The sequence below is a fragment of the Ricinus communis genome, chromosome 5 (genome assembly GCF_019578655.1).
Source record: "Ricinus communis isolate WT05 ecotype wild-type chromosome 5, ASM1957865v1, whole genome shotgun sequence".
Lineage (NCBI taxonomy): Eukaryota > Viridiplantae > Streptophyta > Magnoliopsida > Malpighiales > Euphorbiaceae > Ricinus > Ricinus communis.
In genome coordinates, this window is record NC_063260.1 from 3,069,747 (window position 1) to 3,085,811 (window position 16,065).

A 16,065-nucleotide genomic window follows, 5' to 3' on the forward strand; every position below is an offset into this window, starting at 1 on the left:
ACTTTTATCGCAAGAAATTAAAAAGAAAAATCAAATAATAATTAATAAATTACTGAATTAATCTAATTAATTAAAAAATTAATAAAATTCTATTAGTTAATTAATCTGTCTCCTTTCCCATTTGCACTTTTATGTATGGTCGTCTCTCTCTCCTTCACGCTATCCTCTGTGTTATGATATGATTATAATTTACATATGCATATCAATTGGATATGAAATCCTCTACCCACATCCTTAATTACACCCAACAAATATAAGTTAGTTTCTGACAGTACAGTCACTTGCAATATTTTCTTATTTCCTTTTGTTGTTTTGAGCTGAAAAATAGGAAAAATACATTGGTGAGAAGTCTTCAGAGGAAATCTTTGTAGTAGGATACCAGTTCATAAAATCATCAATTAAAGGCCATCCAAATGTCCCTATTCTGATCTGCTATTTTAATTAAGATAAATATAAATTATCTTTCAGACAGTTAGATGTCAACTGCCATCCAAACCAGACTTTCTATCTGAATCAATACATTTGACTTGTTGTTGTTGTTAGGTAGTCAGAGATTTCACAAAAATATTTCTAAAAAACAGCTCTCAAATTTTCTATACATGCTGATTCAACATGGATGAACCATTTCTTCCCAAGACAACACAGAAAGATACTTACAGATCATCATCCAGTTGGAGAGAATTCCCTTCAGGTTACCTTGATCCCATCACCAATAATGATGCACTTATCCCAGTTGTCAAGACCCCAAATGCTTCTCCTTCTCCTTCTTATGTAAATCTTCTATCCAGCTTGAACAAAAACAGAAGGAAACTCCCTCACCGATCACATTCTGCTCCCCCTATATTCACTGATGCCAAAGGATCTTCGACCAATTTTTTGGACCCTAGACCTACTCCGAAATCTACTCCAGTAATCGTCTGGCAAGCCTTTATTGGCGTAATCCTGTATCTACTTATTGTTGTTGTTACTTTCCTTGTCAGTGGAAAGTTCAAGGGTACCACTACAAGCCGGCCAGTCGATGCCTTGTACTTCACTGTGGTCACTCTTTGTACTATAGGATTTGGCGATATCATTCCGGATTCCACATTTACCAAGTTGCTTACTTGTGTTTTTATATTGGTTGGTTTTGGTTTTATAGATATTCTGCTAAATGGACTGGTCACGTACATTTGTGATAGGCAAGAAGCAGTGCTGCTGAGTGCTGTAGACGAGAATCGGTTCAATACAATGGTTCAGGCCTATGTGATTGATAGAGCCAAAGGAAGAATGAGAATAAGAACAAAGGTCTGCTTGGCCTTGGTGGTTGTCTTTGGCTGCATTGCTATAGGAACGATTGCAGTGCACTTCCTTGAGAGCCTTAGTTGGGTTGATAGCTTTTATCTCTCTGTTACTTCTGTGACAACCGTTGGCTATGGGGATTATGCTTTCACCACAATAACAGGAAGATGTTTTGCAATTGTTTGGTTATTAATCAGCACTTTGGCAGTTGCCAGGGCCTTTCTATACTTGGCTGAGTTGAGGATTGACAAGAGGAATCGCATAATTGCAAAATGGGTTCTTCAGAAGAAGATGACACTTGGGGATTTGGTCGCTGCTGACCTTGATAATGATGGATCCATCAGGTAAGATTCTTCATTTTTCTCAAGTACAAAGTTTTTAATTAAAGCTATTGCTTGTATCAGATTCTAACGGTCCTAGATAAGTTGCCATCACCCCAATTTTCATCCTAGCATATGCTTTGATTCAACATGTACGTAAATCTGTTTCAATTGATGATTCACACACTTGAAATTGGCATCCCATAACAAGAAGTTTACAACACTAAATTCATATTACCTGTTGAAACACACAGAGACCAGAAACTAGTGAAAAAACTTAAATTATTGCCTTATTTTTTAAGTTGAAACAAGTCGAATCAAGACAAGTTACATGGTATACATCCATCTTACCCATGGTTTTACTAAGGACATGCCACTGAGTCAATATGCAAGTCAGACAACGTAACAATGCAAGGAAGAGAAATTAAATGATATCAGAAACATAGTACAGATTGGGGAGGGAGGAAACATAGAACTGAACACAAAGGAGTATCTGTAGGGTTGCTATTTCCGCCATCTATGACATGTCCTTCCCCAGTTCTTTTTTTGGAGAAGCTGCTTTAAAACCTCAAACTTGTAATTTCCTGGTCGCTAAGTGTATTCGAGGCATTCACTAAAGCATGATTTCTTTGGAAAAAAAGCAGCATGAAGATGGCATACATCTTCCCGTTGCAATGTTCTGAGCCAAATTGTTGCAACTGACAAAGAGAGCTGTGGGCTTGGCTCAGTCAATTGTTTCAAAGAGAATTACAGCAGAAAATAAAACCACTAAAGAATTTATGAAAGATTAAGGGCAATCTATTTTGAGAGAATGAGTGCAAAGAACAATTAACACTAGTTTATATTCCAGTAAGATACTTGCATTGCAGTTGCTAGGTACTGAAGATTAAACATAGTACATAAAATGTTTCTTTTGCTGTCTTGACAATTCACTTTGTTGGTCTCTACATTTTTTTCAAATACTTGCAACAATGAAAATCATCATGTTGATTTCTTTCATGCTGCAGCAAATCTGAATTCATTATATACAAGCTAAAGGAGATGGGGAAAATAACAGAAAAAGACATCCTTCTGATCTGCAACCAATTTGATATTATAGATAATAGCAACTGTGGCAAGATCACTCTTGCAGGTCTCATGGAAGCTGGCTGAGCTAAACAGAGGTTGCCCTGTTGAAACAGGGTTTTCCAAAATATTTGTTGGTAGGGTTAGTTTGAGATTGCTGGTGACTGTTATGGTCTCAGACCATAAGGTATGAAATTTATTGAAAATTATCTGATAGGATCATCCCCTATGATCCTCCCTCTCGCATGGAAGTCTCATCTTGGATGAGATCCAAAAATCTCATTTATGCAAGGTCCACATGTTTGTGGGAGGAAAGGAAATAATCCTATCCAATATTTTGTCTGCAAAATAACTTTTGATGGCTACGATGTCCAAAAGCATTAAAGAATATTTACATTCTATATGCTCTTGGAATGGTTCCCAAAAGTGCCTCAACTCTTGGTTACTTTAGCCATAACATGAACTTCAAATTGTTGCTTTTGCAAAATCACAATTTCAAATGCAATGTCAAAGTGGCGAAGAGTAGGTAAAGAAACAAAATCATTACTTACAGGGAGTTAGAACAAGTCAGATGGTGGCCCCTTCAAGGTTTGATATTGTACCACGGTCAGCTGGTTCTGATTATTGCAAGTATTCTTCTGCAAGCCATTATAAAGATATCCATGACAGCTTCATTATCCCAAAAATTATTGTACTCTCAGTTGCTTAATTTCTAAAGGAGTCAGCTTGTATTTGGTATTTGGTATTTGGAAATTGTAAATAAATACTATTAAGATACTGTTGATTACTATTAGAAAAGCAGCTGTATCAAAAGTTGCACTCTTATTTCTTGAGTTTCCACCCACTTTTCTTTCCTTGAAAACCTACAAATGCACCAATATATGCTTAATTACAGTGCAACATAAGGCAGGAGATTTGATATAAGTAATCAATTCAGATTGTGGACTTTGCGAGGACATTTTTTGCAGCATTAACTCACAGACAGACAAATCTCTTCAAATTTTACTGCAATAAAGGAATACAAGAAAGTACTCATGCTTGGTTTGAGATTTGCCCATAAGCTTTCCTACAAACTATAATTCAGTGCAGGAATGATAGAAAAACAAAATGAGGCAAAGCAAAATATTCAAAAAAATAAAAGTCATGGTATAAGAAGTAAAATATAAGCTACTCAAGGTAAAACAGCTTAACACTAGGTTTGGCTGTCAATAAGACTCGTATAGCAGAAAGTTAAAGATGCAGAAGCTAACAACAATGTTTCCCACTTGGTACTCTCTTATGAGTTTTTCAATGTAAGTACATCTTAAAGCCAACATTGACTATCTAAACTTCTTGAAGTCAAGGATCAGACGGAAAATCACTATGGCAATGAGGTTGAGAAAATGGTGGCAGAGTTGACTGAAGGAGTCCCTTGCTCCTCAATAATCGAAGGTTCAACAAAGAAGAGGTGTCTACATGCATGAAACCTGTTGCTGGTTTTCTTATGTAGAAGGAACTTGATTGTGTTGTGTAGCAAATCCTAAATAGCCATTTGCTGCCATTGTTGCTGGCTTAAGTTTGCAGTAGAACTATCGATTACAAAGAAGACTATGGAGCTCAGCTGCAAAGGTGTGTAACAATAACTAGAGGTGGCAACTTAGTAAATATAACTAAAAGAGGAGGTCTTGCTAACAAGATGGTCACATATCTATTGTAAGGTGGTGCTAGATTAGAGGTTCATGTTATCTGCATCACCGTATTATTTTAAACTTCAAAGTATCAGCAATAGTGCAAATTATTTTATAGAGTCTAGTCAAGCATGTTCCACAGCAAATATACCCTATGAAATTTGATGTGATATCTTATAGGGCATAATGAGTGATAGAATGCAATAAGAGATACTATGCGAATGTTAACACAAGGGAGGTACTTGACTCAGCACTAACAAGTGTAAGTGACTTGAAACAATCCCCAAAGCGTGGTGTAGTGACTTGTAATTTGCACAACTATATTTTATCCTCGATGCATCAAATCATTCTCATTTTCTCAAAATTCATAATTTCCAATAAAATTACCATTTCCTTGGATTAGGCTTATTCAGGAGTTACATAGTAGCTATTGCGTCCACTCTTTCAACATCTAAAAAGAAGAAAACAAGAATCTCTTCAGCTCAAAAATCATCAAATCTGATCGTGTCGATTAAAGAAGACAATCACATGAAAAACCACATCAAAGTGAGGAAAAGAAACATTATAACATTTTAAAAGACAAATGTCCCTTAAGGGCATGGAAAGCCAAGAATATTTATTGAACCCTAGAATTTGAGCAGCCATCAAAGGCTGTAAATAGGACTACCGTCTTTTCAACCAGAATACCTTTGTCTCTTGCTCCACTTGACACTCTCAAATGTCAACTTCTATCTACAATCTTTATCTCTCTTCTCTATTCACCAATTGGTCCAATTCTCTTATTGTTGAAAGCCCTAGAAGAAAGCAGACACTTTTTTCCTATTTCTTTTCTACTTATCCTTTTCAGTGCTACTTCTGGCCAAATCTAATGGAACCACCAAGCCATATTCCACTATGTGCCACATGATCATAAATATTCACATTCACAATAATTTCTTTTCATCATTTTCCTAGTAACAATACATAGAGAACAATTTGATTTAGTTAGAATAGTCCCTCCTCTATGCCACAGTTGGAACATAGATAAAACGAATCCACATTGAGAAAAATTTATTTTCAGTTTTTTCTAGTAACAGTGTAGATATATTTTGGTCAAGGTTAGATAAGTCCCTCTTATGTGCCATACTATAGATACATATGCCTAAGAACCTTCTCCAAGTTAGATTAGATAATGGCTCATTTATGGAAAGGAATTAAGTGATTCAAGTGTTAATTAAGGGACTTGACAAACATGAGTTAATAACTTCAGGAGTTAATTGAAGAAATTCAAAGTTAAGAGGGCACAATGAGAAAAGAGCACAGATTTACACGCCAAATGCAGACATTTTCAAATGAAAACATAAGACAGACCATTGAAGCTACACAACGTAAAAAAATAAATGGAAAGGCGATCTGCTACCAGTTTCTTCTTGCTTCCTTCAGAAGAATTTTTTATAAATCAACAAATATGTGGATTTTGTAACTATTAATTATATCAAAAAGAGAGTTTCTTTCTTTTTCTACACTAGTATAACTTTTTACAACAATGTAGGCAAAGAGTTACTACTTAAAAAATCAATTTACTTGAGACAGAAACTTGCTTGCCAAAGGAAGTTTATATAAAGCTTCATATTGTCTCCGCCTTTCCCTGAATAATTCTGCCAATTCTGTAAAAAGAAAATACAGATACTAAAAAATGAAAAACAGCATGACATCTCCAAGATATTATCATGATTCTAATGGAATCTTCAGTGGGTGAATACAAGAAAAGACAATAGTTTTCTGATTACCTGTTTCTTATAGAACGGACACTATCAAGAAGCTCTATAGTTTGTTGCACCTTTGAATTTTTTGGCTTATCTTCATCATTGATTACCAAGGCTGACACATTCAGAATAGTGACAAGTTCTGCTTCAATTCTGTTGAGCTGTAAATCTAGATGTTCCAAGAAGTCCTCATAAGAGGATATACCAACTAAGCCTGTAACCATGCTATCTTCAATACCGACATCATTGCTGAGAGATCCTAGCTCTTTATCAGCTTGCCGGCTTGCTTCATCATCTGAGTATAACTGCAGGTCTTGATTGCTGCTACCATTCGGGACACTAGAGAAGTATTTATCCTCATCTTTGTCATCTACAATTCCCTCCTTAGGAGATATAATTCGAACCGGACCAGAAGCATCTTTACTGTCATTCTCGAGATCAAGAGCAATATTCCCAATTAACAAGCTTTCTTTAATAGATATTGCCTGAAAAAAGTTTTACAAGACTTAAAGATTGGGTCAGCTACAGGATAACATGAATTGAAGCAACAATAATTGCTGCCATATGAGATGGATTACCAAGAGAGACTGCATCAATGCATGGAGGAAATGTTTATGTTTGAGAAAGTAAAATTGTTGCCACGTACAAGCTCTGAGAAAATTAATTTCATTTCATAAATCTACCATTTTTATACTAGAATGATATCTTACATTCAAACATGAATTAGTTGAATCTATATTTCTTTCATAAATTAGCCTCTCTACTTATGTTTGATTTTGGTTTTAAATTAATTCTGAGAAGATTAACAAGTCAAACTACCTCATTAAGTTTAGCAGAAAGCTGATCAAGCAATTCAATTCGACTCTTTGATCTTTCCATAGCTTGCATAACCTTCTTCTTCTGGAAAAGAAGTTCCCTTGCCTCATTTTCCTTCCCAGAGTGAATACTAATAGCCGCTTGCCGTTTAAGCTTCTCTGCTGCCTCTGATAATCGCATAAATCTCAGTCTTGCACTATTTGCTGAATTGACAATAATAAGATAAGTTCAGATGCATTTTAAGGCACTCAATCAGAATCATAAATAATCCGCAGAAAAGACAGATGAATGCAGAAAAAAAAAATCACAAAAGATATCCATTAATCAGAGAGTTATATACACAATTTAAATCCTGAAAATGCTAAAAGGACTAAGTGGTTTATCATTGCAATAAAGAAAGAAGCAATTAGTATCATCTAAACCTCAATTAAGATTATATAGGTCTTGCAGCCCATGTCATTTTGCATCACCATATGGCAAATTACTAATGACATATACCAATTAATATTGAACCACAAGAACCCAAATAAAGAAAATGATCAAAATCTTAGTGTTAACTGGTTGCTAGAAAAACAAAGAGTAGAAACACACGCATAACATCCAAATAACGCAAGGGACAAAAGGGTATGTTGCAGTCTAATTTAACCTTTGGCTCTGGTAGTATCGGATTCCACGTGAAGCTGATCAAGCTGGGTACGTAGCTGTTCGGTGTTGATTTTGGTGTTGGAAGCCAAGCACACTGGCCTAAGTGCAGACGGTCTACAAAGTGCCACCATAGCCGCACTGTGCAATATCATGACTCCCCCGGCTTCCAACCCGTGTGGTTCAAGTTGGGGGAATTCTACAATACACTACAGGATGCCGCTATATCGTTTAAAGAGCAATTTGCCCCCTGAGTTTAGCATTGATGGCCAATTTACCCACTTTTTCTGAAACTGCCCAATTCAGTCACCAACTTGCCACATTTGGCTCGTATATCCACTTTCTTAGCTGATACCATCGCGTGAATCTCCTAAGAGATATAATAAATAATGAGAAAAGAATATTAAATACACAATAAATAATAATAATGACAGAATTTATCTCTGTTTCTCTCTCCCTTTCTTCTTCTTCAACGGCACTAAAAAGATTTTCTAAAATTAAAGATTATGGTGTATGAATTATATTGAATATAAATAACAATCGCAGCAAATTTCAGACTCTTTTAGAGATTCAAAACAACAATCCAGTTGTAAATAAGATATCATAAAAATAGCAATCACAATATATCACAGCAAAGAGCTCAACTCGGTCACAACATATTTGAGTTATCTTCGTAGTAAGAGCAAAAAAGAAATATTCATTGCAATAAACAACAATCACAGCAGCTCAACTCCACAACATTGCAAATCATTTAGATAATCTAAACAATTTAATAAGTAAAAATAATTTTCAAATACCAATATTTTTGTCTCAAAGACAGTCTCTAATTCTTTATCATTAAACCTTTAGAAAAATAAAGTACGTATGCTACACAATATCATCAAATCGCATATAAAATGCGGACTATTTTTACTCCATTTTAACAGTAATGAAGTATGTCTTTTTCTTTTTATATACTAGAGTTAATTTAGAGCGTGTCGGGTAGTACCCTTATAAGTGGTAAAATATTCCTTTAAGAGTTTTAACGAAACTGTATATCCAAAATTCAAACTGAAGACTTTAATTAAATTATAAAAAATCTTTACCATCTCATCCACGTGCTCTCGAGTGAAAGTAAATTTTTTTCTTTTACAATTTATAAGTAAAATACAAGTCTTTTGCTTATTTAAATAGAAGTGGTTAAATGCCTGTCTTTTCTTTTTCTTTTATTTCTATGAAACATATACCTAAATTTTTTTCCTTAAAAATAAACATTGCTCACTCGCATCTAAACTAAGTTTTTTGATCCTCACACGCTTATATTAGCTAGAAAGGAGATAGATTGGCCAAAAGTGATAAATTGGTGATAGAATTTTCAAAAAAGTGGGTAAATCAGCCATCAATACCAAGTTTAGGGGCAAATTGCCTTTTAAACCTCAAATATATAAAGCAAAAATGCATTGTTAAACTCTAAATCTTTTAGTGAATCGGGACAAAATCGACGAAACGGAAGAGATCCAAGTGAATGGAAAGAAAAAAATAAAGGATGAATTCCATTTTCACTTTAACGAGATATGCTATAAAAATATACCACTTTATGAAACTTTTTATCTGGATGGAAATCAAGAAAATTCGAAGGTAGAAATATTGATAGAAAAAAAAAAAAGAAAAATAGAAAATCTCTTAATCTTTATTTTGTAAGCTCTTATATTTTTGGTCAAAGTAAAAGTAATACATAAGTATGTCCCCATATAATACTACAAACAGGAAAGTTTTAGCGGTTCTCTTCTTTCTCTCTTTTTATTTTTTATTTTTTTTATTTTTTATCAAAATCTTACCTTTTATCTACCATCAATAATTTTTAAACCGTGATGTTTTTTCTATTTTTCTATTTTATATTAATTAATTTAATAAATAAATATTAATATTTTTATGATTCTTCGATTATGGGAGTGTTGAATTCTCGTTTTATAGAAATTTTATATTCTTTCATTATAGAAATTCAATTTAATATTTAAAAAATTGAGATCTTCAAAAGATACTTATAAAATTAATATTTAGCTTAGTATTACTAAGTGGAGTATTTTTTTTATAGAATTACAATCTGGTGTTTCATCAATACAGTTAATGATTGTTAAAAGTAAATTTCTTTACGAGTATTTATTGATATTTGATATTTATTTTTATTTTTTAAAATTAAAATATATTTATTAATTTTCATTAATATAATATTCATATTTATTTTTTTAAAAAAGTAATACACAAATTCAATAAAATAAAATAAAAGTTTAAAACTTAGTAGTATAAAATTAAAAAATTTAAAACTTTTAAGAACTTAATACTGAATTTTATTAATATAAAATATTTTAATTTGCATAATAAAACTATTAGTTTTTCATTTAAGGAGAAAAATTAAGATGAATTATTTTAACATTTTAAATTATTATAAAATTGTAATAGTAAATATTTTTATTTAAAATAATTAATTCTAACATCCTCCAATATTTTATTTTAAAGTTTTCATTAATCAATCGTTACTTTTAGTTAAAATGTCTTAGAATTAAATGATAATGTCCTTGAAAGGACCTAAATGCAAAAGGCAAAAAATTAGTAGATAATCTCTAAATCAACAATCAAAATTCCAAACTTCAAGTCAAAATGAAAATGGAAATTCCTAAATCCAAACCAAAATTCCTAAATCAAAATTGAAAACTAAAATCAAATGAAAACATGAAAAAGGAAAACAGGAAAAAAAAAAAAAAAAAACTCATTTTCTCCGTTTCATTTTCTTTTTTCAGTGACTGACTGGAATTAAAAGCATCTTTAATTAAAATCAGAAAGATAATATCTCAGCTCATGCATCCAACTTGCATTCTCAAAATTTGCACGACCAAGAGAACCCAAAGAAAAGACACAAAAATCTTGATGTCATCATTATTGTTCAAATTATTACTCACGAATATATTTCTTACATTTCAAAAAGTCTTTTATCCCATATTTTTAAATTAAAAGACTTTACTTGAGTATATAAAAAAAAAAAAATTATTCTTTAGCTTGTAAAAAGCTCTGTGGAATGTTGGGAAAAATGAAAATTACATCAAAAATTCAATTCAAGTGTAAATTTATATATTTTTTCTAAGCTCAAAATGAGTTTAAGCATAAATCAACTCAATTTTTATTATTTAATTTATTATTTAGTTTTTTTATCCTAATATTTTATTATTCTTTTACTATAATATTCAACTAGTGAAAAAAATATCTCTTAAATATTTTATTAATGTTATATTATAATGATATAATTTTTACATTTTATTTCGATATACTACTCCGACTTCTTTTCTTTTTCTCTCCTGGGGAATTAACAAAATTATTTATACTATTACTTGTTAAAATTTTAAAAATTACAAAAATTAATTATTGATTTTATATTTTCATGTAAGTATATCTAATTAGTTTAATAAAAATAGCACTAAAATGACAAGTATATACAAAACCTGACATCGTAATATAATAGAAATAAATTATTTGATCATATGCTAAAGTGATTTTATATGCATAATATTAATAAGTTTTATCAGCAATAATAGAATCTTTTTCAAAATTTTAAGATTTTGAGTTTAAATTGTAATAGGTATTTAAAGTAAATTAAGAAAAAAAGAGAGAGTAAAATGTATATTTAAACATATAAATATTAAATATTTTTTATTTTAATATTATAATTTCTAAATTAATCTAATAGAATAATTATATTGTTACAACATTCAAACACTTTAATTTTAACAAACTAAAAATTTGAATATTGTCTTTTTTAGTAGCAGTTGAATATCTATGCAAAATGCACATAAATGTGTTAAATGATATCATGTATCAAAATGTATTTAAATATTTAAAAAATTTAAATATCTAATTATCAAATTATATTAAAAATCAAGATATTAAATGATCAAATAGTTAAAATTCAAATGCTCAGAATATATGAATAAATGATACAAATGATTAGTGAATTTTATATTTACTTCATTTTAGTCATAAAATTGTAATATATTTTGTTTCAATTATTTAAATTTAATACTGTTTTAATTTAATTATTTCACAAATAAATTATTAGAATATAAAAAATCAATAGAAAAAGAGTAATTAGAAAAGAAAAACATAATATGTCAATTCAAGTTTATTTTCGGCAAAGTAACTAATTAAAATTAAAATTTAATGATTAAAATAAAATAAATTAAAATTTTGTGAGTAGATAAAATTGGTGTAAAATTTAGTGATAATTTATAATTATATTAAACTTGCACTCATTTTTTCTATTAGATTATATGAAAATCAGCTCTTTAAAATAGAAAATGTATATATCTTTTACTATGCCTTATAGTTAGTTTATATCAAAAAAATTTAACTAAATTTTAGATGTAGTATTTTTTTACTTCTTTACACTATATATTGCAATAGAGAGAAAAGAAGTGAATTAAAAAGAGAAAATTGAAAATTTTTACTTTATTATGTTTGATTACATAATAAATAATATTTAAAGGGAAGGGAGAAACATATATTAAATAGATGAGAGGAAGGAAAGAGAAATAATAATTATTAAAAGGTAAAAAGATTAAATCTATATATATATATAGTATTTTCTAAGGCTTAAAATTTTTTGACATGTATGCTTAATTTTCGACACATGTTTTTATTTGGCATGTGTATTTATTTTTGACATATCGAATTCAAGTTTATATGTAATTCTATAGTTTTTTCTATTAATTTATTAATTAATAAGTTATATTCCTAATTAAATACTGACTCCAATCCTAAGAAATAACATATTAATTATATTTTAACATTATATTAACTAATAAATAGTTTTCTAATGAGATAAAGATACTAATTTTATCATAAGAAATAACATATTAATTATATTTTAATATTATATTAACTAATTAAGTAATAAGTTACATTTCTAATTAAACATTGGCTCTAGTTTTAAGAAATAGTAATCAATTATATTTTAATATTATATTAATTAATAAATAGTTTCTTAATAAGATAAGGATACTAATTTTTTCATAAGAAATAGCACATATTAATTATATTTTGATATAATATTAACTAATTCATTAATAAGTTACATTTTTAATTAAATACCGACACTAATTATAAGAAAAGACAATTAATTTATAACATCCGTACCTAAGGAACTATAATAATAATAATAATAATAATAGTAATAGTAGTATTACTAGTAGCAGTAACGATAATAATGATAATAATAACAAGGAGTGGGATGATGATAATTTCAAACTAGAAGTTTTAAAAAGAATTAAAATTAATTAAATTATGTGTGAGATTAAAATAACAAGTTGTATTTGGAAAACTCTAGATGAAATATAAAGGATCCTTATTGAGACTTAAATTTAGAGAGTGTTTTAAGGCTAGATAAAAGTAAATGAGTCTATTAAATTATATCTAATTAGTTTGATTTTTAAATAATTAATTAAGTGAGTTATATGAAGGATAAATTATTTTTTCTTTGTAAATCTCACACTTAAATCTTCCTTAATATGAATATATAGATTAAATATATTTGAAAGGTATACAAATATATTTTATTTTCTTTCTTTTGGAAGAATTTATTTAAAGAATAGTAAAATTTTTAATTAGTAAAATGGTATTAGATTTAATTGAAAAATAATTAATAAATTGACTAAATAAGTTAACTAAGTATTAGGATTAATTTGATAATTATGATTGAGAGGACGGAGTTCCACATTGGCATTCCACATATTATTCATGTCAAATGTGACTTTAGATAAATTATCTGTTGGAACCAAATCTTTGCCACTTATATCCAAATAGTACCAATTTTTTAATTTATTTCTTTTTAGTACCATACCCATTATTTATATAGTACCTATTGGAATTCCTATGATTTTTTATTGATGTGTTAATTAGTGTAATGCTTAGGTAAATTTTTGGCTGCCATGTTAGTAAAAAATCACTAGAATCCAATAGATACTAATATCACAGAAAATGTAAGATAATAACAATTTAATTCGTTGTAATTGAGGGCTTAAGAAATAGTGTTGGAGGGTTGTATTAATATTAGTCTTTCATCAGTATTTTAAGTGACCGTTTATAAGAGAAGTGTTAGTTATTTTCATATTTTCTATGGTCTTAAAGATCAGGAGGAACGTGGATTCCTGTTTTTCAAGAGTAATACTTTATGGGTGTATGTAATGGTGGTTTGCTTATTGAGTATATTAGTAGTATAAGCAGACTATCGATTATTGGCGAGTTCTTAATTCGCACGGACATTCATGAATCTCCATTAGCTACCATAGATTGAAATAAAAATAATGTGTGTGGTAGTAAAAAGAAACAAATTAAAAAATTAGTATTATTTAGATATAAGTAGTAAAATATACCAATGAAACAATTTATTAAAAATCAAGCGTGACATGGACAATGAGTGGAATGCTGATGTGGACCTCTGGACTCCACATTATCAAAAATTGAATGGATTCTCAATAAACACTATTGCCTATTTAAAATTTCAGTACCAGAAAAATTAAAGCATCGATATCAATTGAAAATGTAGGTCAAAATTTTGGTATATGCCATTTATTTCTCTTAAATATATAAATATAAGGGATAAATTAAATATTTTAATTAGTTATAACCTTTTTGCAACAATCCTTTATGTTTTTATACTAAATATTTTTCTTATGGATTAAAAAGAAATCTATTGCAATACCGATATAGAATCACATTCCATTAAATATTAGATGTATCGTATGATGCATTTAAGGTAACTTTTACCTTTTTAATAATTTTTGTTTCAGTCTTATCTATATATACATAAATTTTCAATATAATAACAATGAATTTTAAGACTTACACTGATAATTCTAGCTAATTATTACAATTAGTTAAAATTAAATCACATGATAAATACACATAATAAAATTAGAGAGCTTTTTATTTAGGTTTAATATATATACTATAAATAATAGGAGAGGAATATATTTATATGAATTTTTTATATTTTGGTATTGAATGAATGTTTTATATTAGCATATAAATAAGGAGAATTGACCAAATTTAAATAAGAATTGTTCATAAAATTAATAATAAACAGATAAAACGTTTAATTTTTTTTTAATTCATTTATATCCACGCAACAAGTTGTTTAGCGTTTGATTCTTCCCTGTTTAATCATTATTATTAAAAACTTGATTATGAAAAAATATTATTTCTAAGATGCTAGATTTGAGATTTACATTTTAATTAAATTTATTAATTCTTTTACTTGTGTATTTATAATTTTTATTTTTGAATTATAAAGAAAGGTAAAAAGATCCAAAAACATTATTCATATTAAGATACGCATGCAGGACGAGTTTGCGAGTAAATTTTTACTTTCAAATTGGGTAAAACATAAATAAACAACTATTTATTTAACAATATCGTCTAACCATTTAAACTCAAACTTATAATATTAAAATTGCAATTGGAGGATTTTATTTATTTATGTACTTCATTTCAAAATGATTTTTAAGGAAACGGTAAGAATTTCAGAAGTCTAAAACTCAAATTTCTACACATAGCTACCGCATGCTGTATTCTAGAAAGAAAACGAAAAAGAAGATGAGCAAATTTTGAAAATAACAAAAGACAATCATTGCAGGCATAATAACACAAGCATTTATATATGTATATAGAGAAGATCAGTTACAAGAGAGAACTAGACACTGATCTAAACACTCTTTCTTTAAGCATTTGGTACTCAATTTTTATATCTCACACAGCACAGGACCTCCCCTAAATGATACCCTTTTTGCCATTTTTATTTTCTGAAACAGCAACGCAAACATAAATACACATGCAAATTAAGAAGCCTACATATATTTCTGGCCTAAAATAGCTTAAAACTAGCAATTAGGGAGAGCAACACCACAACTATGAGCGACTTTTTTTGCACCAGGAGAAGAAATATAAGGCTTCAAGTTCGGGTTCTTTAGGTACCCACAAAGGCACGGCTTCTGTTCCTTCAACTTGCCGCAACAGGTCGGTGATGGCTGCGACGATGAGGTTATCGCCGGCAGGCATGAGCTCAACTCCAAGGGGCTGCATGTTGCTGCATTCGACACCTGTGCCGCCTCGGTTAATAAGAGAACCACCGCCACAACCACCACCGAGAGTGCTGAGCAAGAAAGTCTCTTCATCTTTTTTAGTATCAGGAATCAAGAACTTGAGTATATTCAAGAAATGGGTGCTCTGGACTGAGAAGCAATGGAGCAAATTTATAGAGGTGGAGGAGGAGGCAAGGAAAGGTGGTGTTAGTGGGATGGTGCGTCATGTGGGTAGTTCAAATAGGGTCCCACAAAATTTAAAGAAGTAGGTCCTACATTGTTAAATCAGGTTCATTTAATAGTGACAGGTGTCCGATTAGAAATTGATCAGTTACTAATTCGTTGATTGTTGAGTGGTGGCATGTGCATTAAAGTGCGCTCTGATTCTTATCCTGTAATAACTTTGTACTATTTACAGTATTTTGTG

The 16,065-nt window shown here is 29.8% G+C and overlaps 3 protein-coding genes across 15 annotated transcripts; 1 reads left to right on the forward strand and 2 right to left on the reverse strand.

Moving 5' to 3' along the window:
* Positions 1-516: 516 nt before the first annotated feature.
* Positions 517-3,493, forward strand: LOC8278112 (two pore potassium channel c). Its single transcript, XM_002534021.4, has 2 exons — positions 517-1,622; positions 2,606-3,493. The coding sequence occupies exons 1-2, from the start codon at positions 613-615 to the stop codon at positions 2,748-2,750; spliced, it is 1,155 nt and encodes a 384-aa protein (XP_002534067.1). The 5' UTR covers positions 517-612; the 3' UTR covers positions 2,751-3,493.
* Positions 1,864-7,844, reverse strand: LOC8278119. 13 transcript variants are annotated; one of them, XR_007215933.1, is made up of 8 exons: positions 7,538-7,843; positions 6,895-7,094; positions 6,100-6,560; positions 5,911-5,976; positions 4,718-4,781; positions 3,452-3,526; positions 3,215-3,301; positions 1,864-2,296 (listed from the first exon to the last, which is right to left on the reverse strand). XR_007215933.1 is itself a non-coding variant. In XM_025159934.2 (4 exons), exons 1-4 carry the CDS (start codon positions 7,686-7,688, stop codon positions 5,937-5,939), a joined length of 852 nt encoding a protein of 283 aa, XP_025015702.1. In that variant the 5' UTR covers positions 7,689-7,842; the 3' UTR covers positions 5,707-5,936. The 13 variants fall into 13 exon arrangements, 1 of the variants encoding a protein (XP_025015702.1); XR_007215927.1 differs by having other exon boundaries at positions 1,864-2,309; XR_007215932.1 differs by lacking the exon at positions 4,718-4,781 and having other exon boundaries at positions 1,864-2,309; positions 7,538-7,844.
* A 7,343-nt stretch (positions 7,845-15,187) lies between these two features.
* LOC125370219 (non-specific lipid-transfer protein 2) lies at positions 15,188-15,797 on the reverse strand. Its single transcript, XM_048375155.1, has one exon. The coding sequence runs from the start codon at positions 15,729-15,731 to the stop codon at positions 15,438-15,440; it is 294 nt and encodes a 97-aa protein (XP_048231112.1). The 5' UTR covers positions 15,732-15,797; the 3' UTR covers positions 15,188-15,437.
* Positions 15,798-16,065: the final 268 nt, after the last annotated feature.